This window comes from Octopus sinensis, linkage group LG19 (assembly GCF_006345805.1).
Source record: "Octopus sinensis linkage group LG19, ASM634580v1, whole genome shotgun sequence".
NCBI classification, from domain to species: domain Eukaryota; kingdom Metazoa; phylum Mollusca; class Cephalopoda; order Octopoda; family Octopodidae; genus Octopus; species Octopus sinensis.
Window position 1 is genome coordinate 30,123,626 of NC_043015.1, and position 21,897 is coordinate 30,145,522.

Genomic DNA, 21,897 nt, shown 5'->3' on the forward strand with positions numbered 1-21,897 from the left:
GTGTGTGTGAGAGAGAGAGAGAGAGAGAGAGAGAGAGAGAGACGGATAAATAGATAGATAGATAGATAGATAGATAGACAGATAGAGATAGAGAGAGTGAGAGACAAACAGACGGATAAATAGATAGATAGAGAGGGAGAGAGAGAATGACAGACAAACGGATAGATAGATTGACAGACAGATAGATAGACAGACATAGACGGATAGATAGGTAGATAGATAGATGGATGGGTAGATAGATAGATAGATAGATAGATACATAGATAGATAGATAGATAGATAGATGGATGGGTAGATAGATAGATAGATAGATAGATACATAGATAGATAGATAGATAAATAGATAGATAGATAGATAGATAGATAGACGGATGGATGGATAGATAGATAGAGAGGGAGAGAGAGAATGACAGAGACAGACAAACGGATAGATAGATTGACAGACAGATAGATAGAAAGACAGACAAACAAACGGATAGCTAGATACATGGAGAGACAGACATAAACGGGTAGATAGATAGATAGATATATGGATGGATGGATGGATAGATGGATGGGTAGATAGATAGATAGATAGATAGATAGATAGATAGATAGAGAGATAGATAGATAGATAGATAGATAGATAGATAGATAGATAGATAGATACATATATGCAGACAGATAGATAGATAGATGAAAGTGGCTACATCTGATTCCAGAGACAAATCTTTATCGTTATATAAATGGATAGACTGTTGCGTGGTTAGTGAGACAGCTACACCCACAAGAGAACACCATTATTCTAAACCGAACACAAGCACACTTACACACAATTATGGACAATTTAGAAGATTTACAGATGGCAAAGAAAGAAAGAAAGAAAGAAAGAAAGAAAGAAAGAAACAACACAACAATAATAATAACAACAATAACAAAAACCAAAAATAAATAACAGAAGCTGAAAAAATAAAGTGAAAACAAATAAAAATATTCATGTTTTTCGACCAATCAGATGGGAGTATTTATTGCAGCCCGGTGTGCACTTACCGGAAGTCATCCTAATTCGTCTTTCCTCGCCAAGATGGGATCCGTTGTGTTGACGGTTTTGTCTGTGACAATAGGGATCTTTTTTATCTTCATCGGAACTCTGAAATTAAACTCATCTATAAGCACAGAAATTTATAGGGAAATGGTGAGTTTCGTTTGTTTTTTTTTGATTAAAAAAAAAAACAAAAAAACATAAGATTTTAAAATTTTATGTTCTGAAGAATACAAAAAAAAAAGAAGAAAAAAAAACCCCTAAAAAAACTCCCGGTCTGTAATTAACCTTCCAACGACATGTGTCTGTGTGCGTGTGTGCTCGTGTGTCGTGTATGTATGTATGTATGCGCGTCAGCTTGTGAATGTATGTGTGTGTGTATGCGTATGTGTGTGTATATCCATGTGCGTGTGTTTGTATGTGTGTGTGTCTGTGCGTGTGTGCTCATATGTTGTGTATGTATGTATGCGCCTCAGCTTGTGAATGTATATGTGTGTGTATACGTATGTGTGTGTATATGCATGTGCGCGCGTTTGTATGTGTGTATGTGTGCGTGCGTGTGAGTGTGTGTGCACAGCTGCCCGAAACGTAAAATCTCAGCTTCACATTCAGACAAACTTATTTATGTTTATAGCCGGCAATAGATATCACCAATTTCTTACAGATTCCGATTTAAAAAAAAAAAAAAAATATATATATATATATATATATTTTCGCTAATATATGTAGGCATATTTATGTGTGTGTGTACATATAAACACACAAACACATACACACACGTACACATGCAGTGTTAATAATTATGATACTGTCACATCAAATTATGTCATGCCTTTTAATACAAGTAAAGATGGAATGAATTAACTGGGAATCGAAACCGGATCGTGGAACCAGTATTCACCGTGGAGGGTTTTTTTAAAATCTCTTTTAGCTTTTAACTTCTGTCTAATTACTTGCAGTAAATACCATAACTAAATCACACAGCCCCTTTGCCTTAATTCCTCGCCCAATTTTATCCTAGAAATGCATGTGAAATTGTTTGCCGTCCATCATCGCATGCCTTTATGAGGACTAACCCCAGAAAGGCATGCATTTTACAAACTCCCTAAAACATCCTCATCCCCCATCTTTCACCCTTCCTTTGAAAGCACTAGCATCATCATGCCTACGAAGGAGCCTTTATATGTTGTTCAATCTAAGGGGAAAAACAGCTAATCCTTCGAATTTCATTTTGCTTATGTATTATGTATGTGTACTTGTGTGTAGGCCCTTTAAGGGCCAAAAAGGTAAGAATTTTACTTCGCAATCATACCGTCGCGGTATCTTGGGTAATTCATGTTCTATCAATTCAGTTCGTTCGACCGATACTTTATGAGTGAAATTGGATAAACGGAAACTGTATGGAAGGCCATCGGATGGATTGTACCTGTAATTTAACAGCCCAACGAAACTCTGACCAAGATCCCATATATATATATATATATATATATATATATATATGCATACACACAATGGGATGGTTATGACTGGAGCGTCTTTGGATCGTAGATATGTTAGATTAGATGTAACCCAGGGGCGAAATAATCATGCAGCACTACACTAACCCTGCTAACTGCTAGAAATAGCAAGCGACTCTTTAAAAATGGAAGAACTCATTGGATAAATATAGTCAGATATACACGACGGAATGGTCATGACTAGAACGACTTTGAACGTAGGCCTGTTAAGGACAGTGTTGACCTGGAGTAATACAACAACAGCTGTCATAACAGGCTCCAACCTCTGACACGCAGACATGCTGTCTTCTCTGCCACTACTACAGTTGGCTGATCTTTTATTAGCTTCATGAAGGACCAGCTACCCCCCACTAGTCTCTTTCCCCCCACCACATACATACACCTAGCTTTGCTGTTAATTACTATTCCCTCACTTCCTCTGCAGAGCATTTCCCCTCTAGAATTCAGTCTCTATACTTTTCCTGTAGTCTCAGAGGACTGAAGGCTATGAGGACAGGCTCTTCTGATAGACTAACCCATTAGTGTTTAACCCTTTAGCATTCACATTAATTCATCAATTGTAATGCTTATTTATCCACATTATTTCAAATTAATTCTGCATTATCTCATAGCTTCGGGATTTTGATGAACTGATTGTCTATGTTAAGAATAACACTGTAGGGTAGGTGTGAGAGGCGGGATCTGGCCTGTTTGAACATAAAATAGATCAAATATTTGGGCCAGATATGGCCTGTTTGAATGCTAAAGGGTTAAACTGGTCACATCCGGCCCAATATATTCTACATGTTTTATATTTGAACTAGCCATATCTAGCCTCTCACACCTAACCTACATTGAAATTCTAAGAATAAATATTCACATCATTGAAACCTCAAAGCTATAAGATAAAGCATGATTAATTCAAAACAATTTGAGTGAAAAAGCATTACATTTAACAGAATAATCTGAACATTAAAGGCCCTTTAACACCTCTTCTTCCCCATAGTGAAAATTACTTTCAAAGGTTGGCTATGGTGATGATTAGAGAAAGAAAAATGAATTTGGGAATTAAAACAGTTTATTGATCGACTTCTGGACTGGTAAAGCGTGTCATTTGATCTCAGTCTCACAAGTATCCAGCTCAGTTGCTTATTTTCTACTTCAACTGTGTAATAATAATAATGGTTTCTAATTTAAGCACAAGGCCACCAATTTTGAAGGGTGAGGTTTAGTTCATTACATTGACCCCTCCCTCCTCCTTCCCAGTATATGACTGGTATTTTGGTATTTTATTTTATTAACTCAAAAGGGATGAAAGGCAAAGTTGATCATAGCGAGATTTGAACTCGGAACGTAAGGAGTTGAAAGAAATAACACAAGCATTTTGTCTGAGGCTCTACTGATTCTGTCAGTCCACCGCAAAATTGGCGCACGGTCAGAATTTGTTAACTGGTAACTTCATTGACTTCTCAAAAGGATGACAAGCATAGTTGATCTCGATGAGATGTGAACCTAGGAAATGTAAAGAATTGGAACAAATACATTTTCGTTTAATGTTCCTCTGATACTGCTAATCTGCTTCTCTGAAAAATAATGGTTTTTGATTTAAGCACAAGGTCCAGTAATTGTTAAGGGAGGGGCTAGTCCAGTGGTTCTCTATAATTTTTTACCTATGGACTACTTTGATTCCTTTTTGACTCAGGTGGATCCTCATAACCATTGGATGTTTAAAAAATCTTATTGTATTTTTCTAATTAAATATTATTAAGAATTGTATAAAAAAATTGTTAAAATATTTTATGTATTTTAGGAGCATAAACCAATTTATTGTACATAAATTTTAACTGCAAAATCTTATATGGAAATTGAAAGAAGTTCGTCGTATATATGTGTATATATATATATATATATATATATATATATATATATGTGCATGTGTATGTTTGTGTGTCTGTGTTTGTCCCCCTAGCATTGCTTGACAACCGATGCTGGTGTGTTTATGTCCCCGTTACTTAGCGGTTCGGCAAAAGAGACTGATAGAATAAGTACTAGGCTTACAAAAGAATAAGTCCCGGGATCGAGTTGCTCGATTAAAGGCGGTGCTCCAGCATGGCCGCAGTCAAATGACTGAAACAAGTAAAAGAGTAAAGTTGACCTCAGTGGAATTTGAACTCAGATTGTAAAGAGCCAGAAGGGCATTTATTTTTTTACCATCAGATCAATAATTTCTAACACAGGTAGAAAGAAGGCTTGAAATATGAGGGTAGAGGGTTAATCAAATTGACCCAGTACGTTACTGGTACTTTCTTTTATTGACCCTGTTTAAGATGGTAATGAAGTTGACTGTGGCTGGATTTGAAACCAGAATGTAAAGAGCCAGAACAAATACTGCAAGGTATTTTTGTTCAATGCTCTAACAATTCTGCAAATCACTATCTTTAATAATAATAATAATAATAATAATTTTCATTATTCACACAAGGGAGACAGATATAGGACATTACAAGGACACAGAAGTAAATGGTAATAATACACATATACCTTCTTCTTCTTCTATTGATTGTAATCATACTGATGATGATGATGATGATGCATGTAGACAGACTGTTAACGGCTGATTATTAGCATTCGATAGCAGCGGATATTGATCATTATTTCTCTGTTTTATACATTTTTTCCAGTGTTTCTTAGATCAATTGTATGCAGGCACAGTAATGTGGTTAAGAAGTTGGCTTTGCAACCATGTGCTTCCAGGTTTGCTCTGTGTGGCAATCTGTTTGTAGTCTTCGATTGATTGACCAATGTTTTCTGCTTGGGCCCATGTATATATGTATATATATATATGTATGTGTATATATAAGGGGCTGCTTGCTGTCCATCCATGTGGTCTTGGATTCAGTCTCACTGTCCAGTACCTTTGGTGAGAGTCTTCTATAGTCTCAGACTGACCTAAGCCTTGTGGATGGATTTGGTAGATGGAAACTGAAAGAAGCCTGTTGTGTATGTGTGTGTATGCATCATCATCGTTTAACGTCCGTTTTCCATGCTAGCATGGGTTGGACCACACACACACACACACACACACACACACATATAATATATATTGTATATGTATATAAAGCACCATTTGAGCGTGGTCGTTACCAGCATCGCCTTACTGGCACGTGAAAAACAACATTCGAGCGAGGTCATTGCCAGTGCCGCTGGACTAGCTCCTGTGCAGGTTGGCACATGAAAACCACATTTGACTGGCCACAAGGGGACAAACAAGGACAGACAAACGGATGAAGTCGATTATATCGACCCCAGTGCGTAACTGGTACTTAATTTATCAACCCCAAAAGGATGAAAGGCAAAGTCGACCTCGGCGGAATTTGAACTCAGAACGTAACGGCAGACGAAATACGGCTACGCATTTTGCCCTGTGTGCTAATGTTTCTGCCAGCTAGCCTGTTTCTGTCCCTCTGTCACACTCTAACCCCTCTTCACCTAGCTCAAGGCCACCTCTACCAATACCCCTCCTCTTGAAGGATCTTTGTCTTGTGAGTTACTTGGTGACCCTGCTGGTGCCACACGAAAAGCATCCAATCCACACTGTAAAGTGTTTGGTGTTTGGAAGGGCATCCAACTGTAAAAATCATGCCAAAGCAGACCTCGCCAGTGCTGGTGCTATGTATAAAGCACATGGGCGACTTTGTTTACTGAGGTTCAGTGGAAGATTTTAATTCAGAACTTTTGAAAATATGACATTTGTACTACAGAGCCAGAGGTGGTTTCACATGGGTTGGTATCAAATGGTTGCCATTAGGAAAGGCACCCAGCCATAGAAACCATGCCAAAACAGACAGTGAAGCCTGGGGCAGTCTTCTGGCTTGCCAGCTCCTGCCAAACTTTCTAACCCATGCCAGCATGAAAAAATGGACGTTAAATTCATGATATATTATGCATATACAAACAGAGGTGTCCCTCGGTTTACATAGTAGATTTCTTTTTCTGTCAATCCACTGTACAAATTGAATTTGTGTAAATCGAAGGGTATGAATTTTATTGATATATTTATGCATAAATAGATTTTCGACCATTATTGAAATTGGGATACATGAGTAGATGCATCTGTGTCTGTGTTCATATTTATGCCTGTGTGAGAACCACTGTTGGAGGAGAAATAGAAATCAATGAAATAAGTATCATCAGACTTGTGTATATTACTCTGGTCAATATTATCAACTAAAACCTTTGAAAGCAGTTTTTTTTTTCCCGCCTCACTCTATCCATATTTAGTATGCAGAAGCGAAATGAAAGGAAGATGAGAAACTGAAATGGAAAAATCAAAATGCAGTGGTGTTTGTAAATATTAGATTATAAAAAAATAATAATAATAATAAATACCGTATTTGATGGTATATAAAAAGGAGTGGCTGTGTGGTAAGTAGCTTGCTAACCAACCACATGGTTCCGGGTTCAGTCCCACTGCGTGGCACCTTGGGCAAGTGTCTTCTGCTATAGCCCCGGGCCGACCAATGCCTTGTGAGTGGATTTGGTAGACGGAAACTGAAAGAAGCCTGTCGTATATATGTATATATATATATATATATGTATGTTTGTGTGTCTGTGTTTGTCCCCCTAGCATTGCTTGACAACCGATGCTGGTGTGTTTACGTCCCCGTAACTTAGCGGTTCAGCAAAAGAGACCGATAGAATAAGTACTGGGCTTACAAAAGAATAAGTCACGGGGTCAATTTGCTCGACTAAAGGCGGTGCTCCAGCATGGCCGCAGTCAAATGACTGAAACAAGTAAAAGAATAAAGAGTATTTAAAAAAAAGAAAAGTCTCACCCACCACCCTCCCTGATTCAGAATGCTAATGTAGGCCTGTGTTACAAGCATAAATGTACTAAAATCTTATTCACTGAATAATATTTGTCTTCCTCAGCAAACCTGAGTCCTGGTTGTGCTATATTAAGGCGGCGAGCTGGCAGAATCGTTAGCACGCCGGGCGAAATGCATAGCTGTATTTCGTCTGTCGTTACGTTCTGAGTTCAAATTCCACCGAGGTCGACTTTGCCTTTCATCCTTTCGGGTTCGATAAATTAAGTACCAGTTTCGCACTGGAGTCGATGTAATTGACTTAATCCCTTTGTCTGTCCTTGTTTGTCCTCTCTGTGTTTAGCCCCTTGTGGGTAATAAAGAAATAGGTATTTCATTTGCCGCTACGTTCCGAGTTCAAATTTCGCCGAGGTCAACTTTGCCTTTCATCCTTTCAAGGTCGATAAATAAAGTACCAGTTACGCACTGGGGTCGATGTAATCGACTTAATCCATTTGTTTGTCCTTGTTTGTCTCCTCTATGTTTAGCCCCTTGTGGGCAATAAAGAAATATATATATTTTGGGTTCTCCACTCCTTACAATGACTCTCTCTTCCTCCCCCTCATGCACTACATCTCCTCTCCCCTTTGCTTACTAGCAACTGTATCATCTTTACTACTTCTGCAGCTGGCTGCTCTCCCCATCCTCTCTTCTGCAGCTCTCATCATCACCAGTTCTTAGTTCTTGTCTCATCTTCCCTTCAATCCTACCCATTTTGGCAGTCTGCTTCCACCATCACCACTCATTCACCTTCCCATACAATCTTAGAAACAACCCACACACCTAACCACCCACTTCTACTCAGTGTTTGCCTTTTGGGCCACCCAGGCACCTTAATACCATTCTGTGCTGTGCAGCTACCACTAATCATTTTGCCCCTCCCCTTATTTTTTTAACACTGGACGTGAGTAGCCATGTAGGTCTCTGCAGAAACCTGCTTTGTCCCTCTCTCTCATAAGTGACCCCTTTATTCCTAAGAATGAGACTGACCTCCACCCACCAGGGCTCATAGTTCTGCGAACTGCATGGCAACCTCAATAGTGCAGGTGGCCCGAAAAAGCACCCAGCCCACGCTGTAAAGTGGTTGATGCTAGGAAGGGCATCCAGCTGTAAAAACCATGCCAAAGCAAATGCTGGAGCTTGATGCAGTCTTTGGATACATCAGAGTCTGTCAAACCTATTTCTTTACTACCCACAAGGGGGAAAGACAGAGGGGACAAACAAGGACAGACAAACGGATTAAGTCGATTACATCGACCCCAGTGCGTCACTGGTACTTAATTTATCGACCCCGAAAGGATGAAAGGCAAAGTCGACCTCAGCGGAATTTGAACTCAGAACGTAACGGCAGACGAAATACGGCTACGCATTTCGCCCGGCGTGCTAACGTTTCTGCCAGCTCGCCGCCTTGTAACCCATGCCAGTATGGAACATGGAATGTTAGATGATGACGCTGATGATGATGATACACTGCTATATGCCCATACATCTTTTATGCCATACTATGGAAAGTAGTGCTAAACCAAGCTATACTAAAAATGAAAGCGTTCACACTCTCTATCTGCTCAGTCGAAGTCGACTCTCGGTCACTCATTGGATCAGTGTCCTCCAGTCAGTTCTATCCTGGGCCACTTCTTTCAGACTGGCTATGTCCATTCTGGTATCACTCTTGATGGTGTCAAGCCAGCGGGTTCTTGGTCGGCCTCTTCCTCTCTTGCCACTGACCATTCTGAGCATGATGTCCTTCTCCAGGGATTTTCTCTGCATAATATGACCGAAATAAGCCAATCTATGCTTGGTGATCCTAGCTTCTAGCGACATTTTCACACTATATGTGTGTTTATATCCTCCTTGTCTAGACATTGTGTGACAGTTATAAATGAACATCACCATCATACAAGCAATGTTATTCGTTTCCAATATTCTGCGAAAACATATCTGGCTATAAAGGAAACATTGCCTTCTTTGGAAACAGGCGAGGGTTGGCAACAAGGAAAGGCATCTGGTGTAGAGAATCCCTCTCAATAAACAGTCTGACCCCTGCCAGCAAGGAAAAGTGGACATCAAAATGAGGAATAAATTGCAATTGAATAACAAGAAAAATTAATAATACGGGTGTAGATGTCTTAATCTTTTTGTTGCCATATTTCCGTTGAGATGTTCTGTGTTTCAATTAATCTCTCTATATAAACGGCAGTTTGTCTATCTGTGTGTCTGTCAGGTTGTACCCTCACCCTGACGACGGCTTTCAACCGATTCTGATGAAACTTGACACACACATAGCCCAATGTCATAATTCAAAACTAACGCAGCGAAAATTTTGAAAAGTTCCCCCAGTTCTGAAAAATATGATAAATTCGACATGGGGTCGAGAATCTAAGCTTTTTATATGCAACACATTTTCTGTTGTAGTTTTCACAACTTGCAATCGGGGGACAGCTAGGAACATCGTATACACAGAGGTATTCGAGTGAAGAGAAGACATTGCAACCTACACATGCGCCTTCGTTCCCTAGAGGGAAAGGACTAGATTGGGATTAGTCGTTGCCTACTAGGGGCTCTTACATACCCGGCCAATGCTGCTAGTTTTATATATAACAAAGAATTTAGTAAAATAACTTAGTTATCATTAAGCTAGTGTTAGGAGCATAAATTGTGACTAAGGTTTGTTGGAAGATTTTAATTCAGAACTTTTGAAAATATGACATTTGTAGTACAGAGCCAGAGGCAGTTTCAGGTGGGTTGGTAATGGAAGGGTTAACGAGATAATTACACAATAATCTTGATTCATGATTAGTTAATGAAATGTGAACAGTACTTTTGGAATTGATGTAAATGCTTGGTGTTCTATAATTTTTTAAATGCCCTGCTTATTGGGACAAACTATAAATGAGTTATGTGTAAAAACATTATTGGGGGCTGATGTGTAGAATGCAGAGGTGTGGCTGGGTGGTTGAGAAGTTTATTTCCCAACTGTGTTGTTTCAAATTTGCACAGCACATTGGCAAATCATCATCATCATCACCATCATCATCATCGTTTAACGTCTGTTCTCCATGCTAGCATGGGTTGGACGGTTCGACCGGGGATCTGGGAAGCCAGAAGGCTGCACCAGGCTCCAGTCTTTTCTGGCAGTGTTTCTACAGCTGGATGCCCTTCCTAACGCCAACCACTCCATGAGTGTAGTGGGTGCTTTTTACGTGCCACCGGCACAGGTGCCAGGCGAGGCTGGCAACGGCCACGATCGGATTGGTGCTAAGCCTGCCATGTGTATGTGTGTGTGTATCTTTGTTTATACCTGTGTTTCTCCTAAAACCAGTGAGCTAGAAGTGTTGATGTCATTATTTCCCTTGTCAACAAATCATCTATTGGCTTCAAGCTTTCAGTGATGTGTAGAATAAGAAATATCTTACCTTAAGAGAAGCTTAGCAACAAGAAGGGCATCTGACTGTGAAACAGTGCTTTAATGATATACACATCTAACCTATGCTATCATCACCATTTACTGCTCTTGTTTCATGCTGGCCGGGGTTGGACAATTGCCAGGGTCTGATAGGCCCAAGAGTTGCATCATGCTGCAGTTTCTGCTTTAGCATGGCTTCTATGGCTGCATGCCCTTTCTAATGCTAACCACTTTATAACTTGTTACTGAGTGCTTTTTTCATGCCACCAGCACTCATAGGGTTACCATGCAGTCTTGCAACATTATAAACCTCAAAGAGGTAGCTTTATGTTAGGAGATAAGAGGTAAAATTATGAGGGAAGGGGACAGAGCAAAACTGGTTTCTTGCAGTGAAGCTACGAAAAAAGAAAGAAAAAAATGAATGTATTGAAAGAAAATACATCTGTTTTCTTTCCATTATCTTTAATTATTATCATTAGGAGGGCTGTCATTTGGCAGAACATTAGACAAGTCTCTCTGTGTTTTTTGTTCCGACCCTTTATATTTTGTACTCAAATTTCTCCAGTACCAACTTTGCTTATCATCTTTCTGTAGTTAAGAAAATAAAATACTAGTCAAAATGATTGTCCCCTTCCCCCTAAAATTTCTGGCCATGTGCTTATGTTAGAAATTATTAAGAAAATTGTGAATTGGTGAAGCCATTAGACCACTGGACAAAATATTTCGTAATATTTTTTCCGACTTTAAGGTGGTGAGCTGGCTGAATTGTTAGCACACTGGGCAAAATGCTTAGCAGCATTTGGTACATTCTGAGTTCAAATTCCACTGAGATTGACTTTGCTTTTCATCTTTTCATGGTCGCTAAAATAAGCACCAGTTGTGCACTGGAGTTGATGTAATTGTTTTATCCCCTCCCTCAAAATTGCTGGCCTTGTACCAAAAATTTGAAACTAATATTTCTTCTGACTCTGTTCTGAGTTTCAAATCTTGCCGTGGTTAGTTTTGCTGTTCATTCTCCCAGGAGTTTAATAAAATAAAGTACCAGTCAAGTGCTATGGTTATTTATTGTAAGAATCAGCTAAGTTTCTTTCTCTGATGTTTTACATAGTTTGACATGTTCTCTCAGAGATTTCTGTTGCAAGCATACACAAGTGAATGTGTGAAAAACAAAATAGTAATTTTGAATGCAGTATCTATAAAACTAGTTTTTAAACATTGAATAACTATGGAGGGGTCACCAGAATACAATAGTAATCAAAGGGGTCCCTAAGTGAAAAAAATGGTTGCGAACCCCTGTTCTTGAATTAATAACAAAGTTCCGGTGAAGTACAAGAGTTAATTTAATCAACTAACTTCTCCCCCAAATTTCTGGCTTTGTGCATCTGTTTGAAACAATTACTCTTATTAGGGGACAGAGTGTATGGCAAAATCAGTGGAATGTTAGGCAAAATAGCTTGTAGTAGTGTTGCATTCTTTTATGTTTTGGGGTCAAATTCAGTCAGGGGTCAGCTTCATGATCATTCTTGTGGGTTCAAGGAATTAAGCAGCAGTCATATGCTGGATTTAGTTTAACCCTTTAGTGTTCGCATTATTCTGCCAAAATTAATCCTTTTTTATCCACATTGTTTTGAACTAATCATGCATTATCTTGGAGCTATGAGAATTTGATGAGGTAGCTGTTAAATTTTAAAACGATATTGTAGGGTTGGTGTGAGAGACCAGATCTGGCCAGTTTGAAAATAAAACAGGCAGAATACTTTTGGCCGGATATGGCCGGTTTAAATGCTAATGGGTTAAGTTGATATAACTGTGTTCTTCTCCCTCTCCCAGTTAGTGTTCTTGTACCTTTGCTAGAAAAAACATTATTGGGCCATTCTTGCATGATGTACTTGATAGTCGGAGGCATAAATTATGAAATATCTAAGTCATAAATCTTGAATATTTACAAGAATTGTATCGATTCACTTTTCAACTACTGGGCATGTATTGAACAGAAATATTTTTACCTGGAATGTATTGCCGAATTTTTTGAAGATTGTCCAAAAAGTGTGACGTACATGACATTGCACCAAATACCTTTTTACACCTGTAAATATTAACTGCTAATTCCTCTGAATTTCTCTAAAGTAGCATAAAAAAAACCTTGTGGTGTTTATTTACATTGACCTTGAAATTTCAAATAATGATAATGGGTTTGCCGGACAACAATGTCTGTGGCCACAATTCTCATTTACCTAGTGCAACATGCTTGGCAAAAATGGATGAGACATTTTCGAGACAAATATTTTCTATATCTTCCAAATTGTGTTGATGTGGAAGGAATTGTCCCAATGTCGATGACTGGTCAAAAATTAACCATTTTTACATAAATTTACTTGCATATAATGATTTTTCACAAGAACGACCCTATTATGTTGATACTGTGTAACCCCCAGGTTATCAGAGATAACTCTCTGATTAAGCTGAACTATGATCAAAGACATTCCATCCATGGCTATCTCATCTTTTTTTGTTTATATCAGGAACTACATTGTCCAATGAGCTTTTCTTTGTTTAAGAAGTAGGATGATATCTAAGGGAGATTTGGCTGCTATTTCTACCAGATAAACATTCTCTTGTTGGCTCACAACTCTCTATCATTTATCATAGTGAATGGTCGACAGAATTGGTAGAGTGCCAGAGAAGCTGTCTTCCGATATTTGTTTATATTGCTGTACAATTTTTTCTTTCGTTCTTCCGCATTCAATAAAATGACACCAAGCAAGTACCGGAGTTGATTGAGACAACAAAGGGCGCCATTTAAAAAAGTCTCTCAATTTGCTAGAAATAGCTGCCAAATCTTCAAATCTGATAACACAAGTACCAGTAACATTCCTCGTGTTAGCTCAGTCATTTTATCTCATGTAGTTAAATACTAGCTTTGAGTCCAATACTCTTTTACTTGTTTCAGTCATTTGATTGTGGCCATGCTGGAGCACCACCTTTAGTCGAGCACATCGACCCCAGGACTTATTCTTTGTAAGCCTAGTACTTATTTTATCAGTCCCTTTTGCCGAACTGCTAAGTACACCAGCATCGGTTGTCAATCGATATTGGGGGGCAAACACAAACACACACACACATATATTTATACATAAATACATACATATTTATATATACATATGACGGGCTTCTTTCAGTTTCCGTCTACCAAATCCATACTCACGAGGCTTTGGTTGGCTCGAAGCTATAGTAGAAGACACTTGCCCAAGGTGCCACGCAGTGGTACTGAACCCGGAACCATGTAGTTCGTAAGCAAGCTACTTACCACACAGCCACTCCTACGCCTAACGAGAATAAATCATTATTATGTTATGGAAAGCAGTGAGCTGGCAGAATCATTAGCACACCAGACAAAATACTTGGTGACATTTCATTTGCCTTTATTTTTGAGGTTGACTTTGCCTTTCATCCCTTCAGGGTTAAGAAGAAAATAAGTACAAGTTGAGCACAAGGGCCTATGTAATCAATTAGCCCTCTCCCCACCAAATTTCAGGCCTTATGCCTGTGGTAGAAAGGATTATTATTATTTCTGATTTATAGGTTACAATCAGTTTTGAAACCTTTAAGATTTGGAAGGATTTAGTAAAATAACCAATTGCTTTTTTAAAAATATTTTTAATCTTTTTCATTAATGAAACAAGCCTAAATTCATGATTATTTTAGAATTTAATTGAAATTCATGAGGGGTGTATTTTGGTCAGAAATATAGTAACGAAAGGGTTAATATATTGGTGCAGATATGGATGTGTGATTAAGATGTTTGTTTCCCAACCACGTGGTTTCAGGTTCAGTCCCACTGCATGGCACTTTGGGCAAGTGTCTTTTGCCATTGCCCCATGCCAACCCAATGCCTTGTGGGTGGACTTGGTAGATGGGAACTGAAAGACACCTGTTGTGTATATATAAATGTGTGTGTGTGTGAGTGTATGTGCCTTTTTGTTTTGTCATTGCGTGATTGTTGTAACTAAATGTCATTCATTTCCAATATTCTGTGTGGTCGTTGGAAACATTGGTTTCAAGTTTTGGCACAAGGCCAGTAATTTTGGGGGAGGGGTAAGTCGATTACATTGACCCCCAGTCAATGTAATCGACTTTATTTTACTAAAGGCGGCGAGCTGGCAGAAACGTTAGCACGCCGGGCGAAAAGCGTAGCCGTATTTCGTCTGTTGTTACGTTCTGAGTTCAAATTCCGCCGAGGTCGACTTTGCCTTTCATCCTTTCGGGGTTGAAAAATAAAGTACCGGTTACGCACTGGGTTCGATGTAATCGACTTAATCCCTTTGTCTGTCCTTGTTTGTCCCCTCTATGTTTAGCCCCTTGTGGGCAATAAAGAAATATACATTGACCCCCAGTATTCAACTGGTTGTTACTTTATCGATCCTGAAAGAATGAAAGGCAAAGTTGACCCTGACAAAATTTGAACCCAGAACATAAAGATGGATGAGATACTGCTAAGCATTTTGCTTGGTGTTCCAATGATTCTGTAGACTTGACACCTTGGCCATGGGAAATATTACATTGCTTTCTTGCTTGGAAACAGGTGAGGTTTGGCAGCAGAAAGGGTCCCTGGCTGTAGAAAATCTGCTTCAGTAAACTCTGTCCAAACCATGGAAAAGTGGATGTTGAAAGGATAATGATGATGAAGCTTGTGTTTGGAACATGGTTGATAGGAAGGTTGTTTATTGCGTAGAAATTGTTTGCAAGCTTTGGTGGCATTTGCCGTGCCAGTGACATGTAAAAAGCATCAACTGATCGTGGCCGTTGCCAGCCTCCACTGGCACCTGTGCCGGTGGCACGTAAAAAGCACCCACTACACTCTTGGAGTGGTTGGCATTAGGAAGGGCATCCAGCTGTAGAAACATTGCCAGATCAGACTGGCGCCTGGTGCAGCATCCTGGCTTCCCAGACCCCGGTCGAACTGTCCAATTCATGCTAGCATGGAAAGCGGACGTTAAACAATGATGATGATGGTAATGATGATGATGATGGTTTGAATCTTTTAAAACAAGATGTTATGTATTGCAGATCTAGGGATGGCTTCTGACAGGTTGGTATTAAAGTAGGGGCGAGCTGGCAGAAACGTTAGCACGCGGGGCGAAATGCTTAGCAGTATTTCGTCTGCCGTTACATTCTGAGTTCAAATTCCGCCGAGGTCGACTTTGTCTTTCATCCTTTCGGGGTCAATAAATTAAGTACCAGTTACGCACTGGGGTCGATGTAATCGACTTAATCCATGTGTCTGTCCTTGTTTGTCCCCTCTGTGTTTAGCCCCTTGTGGGTAGTAAAGAAATAGGTATTAAAGTAGGGGTTAAAAAAGACTAACAGACAGACTGAAAGGGAGAATCTAGGGGCCTTCTCTGCGAGTTGAGAATTGCTAGCATTTGTCAGCATCTGGCTATGGGAAAGAAAGTGATGTCATTCTGAACTCATTACCATCATAACCATCATCATCATCATCATCGTCATCAACATTCAGTTTGCGAATGATTTTGTTGCTTGGAATTCTAGATTGGTTTCTAATCAATAATCCTATTGACCCCCCCCCACTCCCCACCATGCCCCACGACCTACTACACCATTCAGCCATCTCTTTCATCTGTCTTCCTCCTGTTTGATTGCTATTCCCATCCATTCACTGCTAAATTTATTTCAATTTATTTTTTTTCCAAAGCAAAATAACCATCTTTAATTCCTTCTTCTTCTTCTCTCCCGTCCACCTCCCACCCCCACCCGTCTCCCCTCCTTCTCTTTGAAATAATTCTTATTTGTACGATTATGCAAAAAAAAAAAAACAGCATCTGGAAGTTTCTCTAATTGAATTTAAAAAAAGAAAGAAAAAAAATCCTACTTGATTCCCCCCCCACCACCACCTCCATCTTCCTCACTTCTGCTCTTTTTTTTAGCAACAAAAGAGAAAATAAAAACAAAAACAGCAAAAAAAAAAACCTAATAAAACAAAATAAATAGCAGAAACATATGTTTAAGTAACTAATTTGAGAAAGAAGGACATAAAGGTAGTATAATTGGTATGATTAAAGGATAGTGTCTGCGAAGTGACAGGTAGCTGGTTCAAATCTTGATGGTGGTCTTGCCTCTCTCTTTTTGCAGTGTGGGTGTTTTATAATGTCTGCTCATTACAGAAATGTAGCTAATGGGGTGGAGAGACGCAGGGTGGTCTACCCTGGGCAATGCTTTTATTGGGGCAGCATTTTTGGTTTGGTTGTATAAGCCTGCCTAGGCTTCATGGTATGGGAGGGGAGCAAACTTTCATTCTTTTACTTGTATCGGTCATTAGATTGTGGCCATGCTGCAGCAGCACCTTGAAGGATTTTAGCCAAACAAATTGACCCCAGTATTTTGCTAGGCCTGGTGCTTAATCTATCGGTCTCTTTTGCCAAACTGCTAAGTTAAGGGGATATTCATTCCAGCTGAATAAACAGGAGCAACATGGAATGAAGTGCCTTTCTACTCAAGGATACTATACAATACTGAAGACGCTCGACCTTTATTCTCTAGAAAAACGCCACCGCCGTGGTGATCTCATTCTTGCTCACAACATCATAAGCGGAAAGTGTAACCTCTCGAAAGAGCTGTTCTTCACTCCTGCTCCAGAGCGTCGGCTGCGGGGTCATTCCGAAAAGCTCTATCTGAGATGATTTCATCTCAATCGAAGGAGAGGGGCTTTCTCCGTCCGGGTTGCGGATCCATGGAATAAACTGCTGGACGAGATAGTGAAGATGCCGACGACCGCTCGGTTCAAAGTCTCTCTTACCAGAAATGGCCTGAACTCTTTGCATGAACACCCTCCCTATACATAACTCCATGTTCCCCTACATGGCCTTGCTTTTCGCTTTTTGAGCCAAAAAATTAACTTAACTTAACAATGCCTGGCCTAGGAATTGAACTCACAACCCTATGGTTAAGAACCAAATACCCTAAGTAATTTATCCTTTAGCGTTTATACCAGTTGTTTATTCTTTTATTCATCTACTTGTTTCAGTCAGTTGGCTGCAGCCATGCTGGAGCAACACCTTGAAAGTTTTTTTTTTAGTTGAACCAGGGATTTTTTTTTGAAGCCTAGTACTTATTCTATTGGTCTCTTTTGCTGAAGTGCTAAGTTATAGGGATTCAAACACACCAACACTGGTTGTCACAGACACGAAGGTACACACACACACACATTTATATATATACAATGGGCTTCTTTCAGTTTCCATCTACCAAATCCACTCTCAAGGCTTTGGTTGGCTCAAGGCTATAGTAGAAGACACTTGCCCAAGGTATCACGCAGTGGGATTGAACCCAGAACCATGTGGTTGCGAAGCAAGCTTTTAGTCACAGAAACATGCCTGCACATTTTATTTATTTAAAAAAATTTTTATTTTATTTATTCAGCTCACGAGCTGTGGCCATGCTGGGGCAATCTCATAGCTTTCAAATTTTGATGATGTGATTGTATATTTTTAGTATGACATACTAGAGCAGATGTGAGAGGCCCAAATCTTGCTAGTTTGAGCATAAAACTGGTAGAATATTTGGGTTGGACATAACTGGTTTAAATGCTAAAAGGTTAATGTTTAGCTGTAAATTAACCAAACTTTTTTTCTATTTTCCTATTTCTTTCATCTGAATCTTTATTTTGCAGAGAAAAACTTTCATACGAAGAGCCAAAGTATTCCCATTAGTGAAACAGACAGGATGGAAACCAAACCCTCATTTTTACAGAAAGGTTATTGGCACTGTGGAGGTTATTAGTGGCGTCACCTTGCTAGCTATTCCAGGTATACTCTTTACTCTTTTACTTGTTTCAGTCATTTGACTACGGCCATGCTGGAGCACCGTCTTTAATCGAGCAAATCGACCCCGGGACTTATTCTTTTTTTGTAAGCCCAGTACTTGTTCTATCAGTCTCTTTTGCCAAACCGCTAAGTAACGGGGACACAAACACACCAGCATCGGTTGTCAAGCAATGCTAGGGGGACAAACACAGACACACAAACACACACACGCATATATATATATATATATATATATATATATATATATACGACGGGCTTCTTTCAGTTTCCATCTACCAAATCCACTCACAAGGCTTTGGTCGGCCCGAGGCTATGGTAGAAGACACTTGCCCAAGGTGCCCACGCAGTGGGACTGAACCCGGAACCATGTGGTTGGTAAACAAGCTACTTACCACACAGCCACTCCTGCGCCTGGTATGAGGATCTCTGTTACTTTTACTTTTATCAAATGGTAGCTTCTTAACTTGTTTGCATAATGGTATGAAATGTGGACAGGGCGGTAGAGCTGGCAGAAACATTAGCAGGCAGGGCGAAATGCTTAGCGGTATTTTGTCTGCCGCTACGTTCTGAGTTCAAATTCGGCTGAGGTCGACTTTGCCTTTCATCTTTTCGGGGTCAATTAAATAAATACCTATTTCTTTACTACCCACAAGGGGCTAAACACAGAGGGGACAAACAAGGACAGACAAACGGATTAAGTCGATTATATCGACCCCAGTGCGTAACTGGTACTTATTTAATCGACCCCGAAAGGATGAAAGGCAAAGATGACCTCGGCGGAATTTGTACTCAGAACGTAGAGGCAGACGAAATACCGCTAAGCATTTCACCCGGCGTGCTAACGTTTCTGCCAGCTCGTCGATTAAATAAGTACCATTTATGCACCAGCATGGACGGGGCTTTGCCTGTTGGAGATAAGCTCTACAGGCACAGAAGCGTTGGTCAGACCTGTCCCAAGATGTGCACAGAGCAATGAAACCATTCTGCACGCACTCATCTACACTGCCTGTATCTGATATATGGGTTTATGTCCAACACCTGCTATCACGTACAGGATGCGTTCACTTGTCAGCTGCTTCCATCATGAGGATTGCCCCATTACCTTCCTTTGGCCGGGATGAGGAGGCAGTTTTCATCTGTCTTGCAGCTGTAGTGAAAGGAGGTTGTGTGGTGGTCTACACTGAAAGGGCTAAAGACAGATATAATCGACTTAATCCCTTTGTCTGTCCTTGTTTGTCCCCTCTGTGTTTAAGCCCCTTGTGGGTCGTAAAGAAACAGGTATGAAATGTGGACTTGCATTACATCTTGTTTCTTTGGCCATCACTGATTGTTGGCAGACCATACATGTAGCAACCAAACCATTCCAGCAATGAATTCTCAGGAATTATTGCACACACACATCATCATCATCATTGTTCAACCGTGGTCGAGACAATGGAATTTACCATGCTACGCCAGACTTCACGGTCCATCATGGCATTACGGAGGTCTTGTTGCTGGATGCCTGTATCCCTGGAGATTACATCAGGGTAGGAGAGTGTGCACCCTCTGGTATCGCGAGTAGATGGCTTCCAGAGGAGAAGAGTAGAAATTACCTCGTTTTCAGCTCTACAACAATGTCCAGCAAACTGGACTCTCCTACCTTTCACAAGAGATGACACAGGTGGTAGTTTCCCATATATTTGCATTTTGGTTGGATGGCACCTCCATGAGAGATTTTGAGCTCTCATAAGGAGCATTCCCACTATCCTCTCCTCACTTATGTTCTCCCCACTCTCTCTCTCTCTCTCTCTGTATCTTTATCTCTCCTTAACTCTCTTTCTCTATGGTTTTGCGTTACTTTTTCTTAGATGTCTTCCAACTGACTAATTGTAAGATTTAACCCTTTCGTTACTGTATTTATTTTGAGATGTTCTGTGTTTCTTTCAATTACTTTAAATATAACAAAGAATTTAGTAAAATAACTTAGCTATCATTAAACTAGTGTTAGGAACATAAATTGTGACTAAGGTTTGGTGGAAGATTTTAATTCAAAGCTTATGGAAACAAGACATTTGTACTCAGAGCCAGAGCCAGTTTCAGTGGGGTTGGTAACGAAAGGGTTAATTGGCAGAAAAAAAAACCAAAAAAAAAAGAATGACCATCTTCCAAGTATAACAATATTCATTTTTTTCTTTTTCCATTTTTATTCTGAAGGTCCATTATATGTGTGTTTTTTTTTTTTTATATTTTCAGGGAGCTTGAAGCAAGTTGCAAATGTATCGCTGCTGTTGATTATGTTGAGTGATATCTACACCCATTATGCCCTTGACGAAGGGCTGGAGAGAATGAGCCCGGCAATTGTGTTCGCCTTGCTCCTCTCTTGCCGTCTCATCATTCACCTGCAACTCCGTGCTAGGGAAGGTGCCGCCACCAACAGCAACGTCAGAAGACCTTCTACATCACAATTCACAAAGAAAGTAGAATAGACACATTGACAAAAAAAAACACAAGCATTAATAAACAAATTAACAAAAAAAAAAATTCCATATAATAATCGAACCATTCATACCTGCAGATAAAACTGTTGAGTTTTTCTGTTGTTTTTTTTTTTGTTTTTTCCCCATTTCTGTATATTTTTTTTTGTTTTTGTAATTTCTTTTTGTATTATAATATTTGTGATTTTTTTTTTCTAACTTGTTTTCTAAACTCTTGTTAAAATATACAAAAATAAATCTATGAAAGGTTAAAAACAATAAAATTAGACAAGAAGAGGGAAAAAGAAAACAAAAAAATACGCAATTTCAGTAAGAAACTTCTTGTATTGTTCAACCACTCAAATCCCTTTTCCCTTTCCCACCCCCCTCACTAAAAGATAAAAGAAAAAATCAATTGTTGTTAAAACATAAATTATTTATTATCCATCATCACAAAGGGTAGGGAATATTAAGTCGGAATCGGTAGAGCAACTGACAAAATGCCTTGTGGTATTTAGTTGCATCCCTTTACATCCTCGACTTAAATCCTGCCTAAGTCAACTTTACCTTTACCTGTCATCCTTCTGTTTGTGTGTGTGTGGGTGGGTGGGTGGTAGGTATCAATAAAATAAGGTACCAGTTATGAACTGGGGTTGATATTTATCAACTGTTCAGTTTTTGTTCCTCTCCCTTGTATTTCTGGCCTTTGTGCCTGTATTAGGAAAATTAACAAACAGTATTATTGTCATGGCAAAGAATATTGACAAAAATACCCTTTTTTTTGTTTGTATTTTAAATTTCTTCTGTCTTTTTTA

The 21,897-nt window shown here is 39.4% G+C and overlaps 1 protein-coding gene across 1 annotated transcript; it reads left to right on the top strand.

The window, feature by feature from the left end:
• Window positions 1-1,013: 1,013 nt before the first annotated feature.
• LOC115222164 (transmembrane protein 35A) lies at window positions 1,014-21,485 on the top strand. The gene is made up of 3 exons (XM_029792306.2): window positions 1,014-1,174; window positions 18,473-18,608; window positions 20,862-21,485. The coding sequence occupies exons 1-3, from the start codon at window positions 1,064-1,066 to the stop codon at window positions 21,092-21,094; spliced, it is 480 nt and encodes a 159-aa protein (XP_029648166.2). The 5' UTR covers window positions 1,014-1,063; the 3' UTR covers window positions 21,095-21,485.
• The last annotated feature ends 412 nt before the right edge of the window (window positions 21,486-21,897 follow it).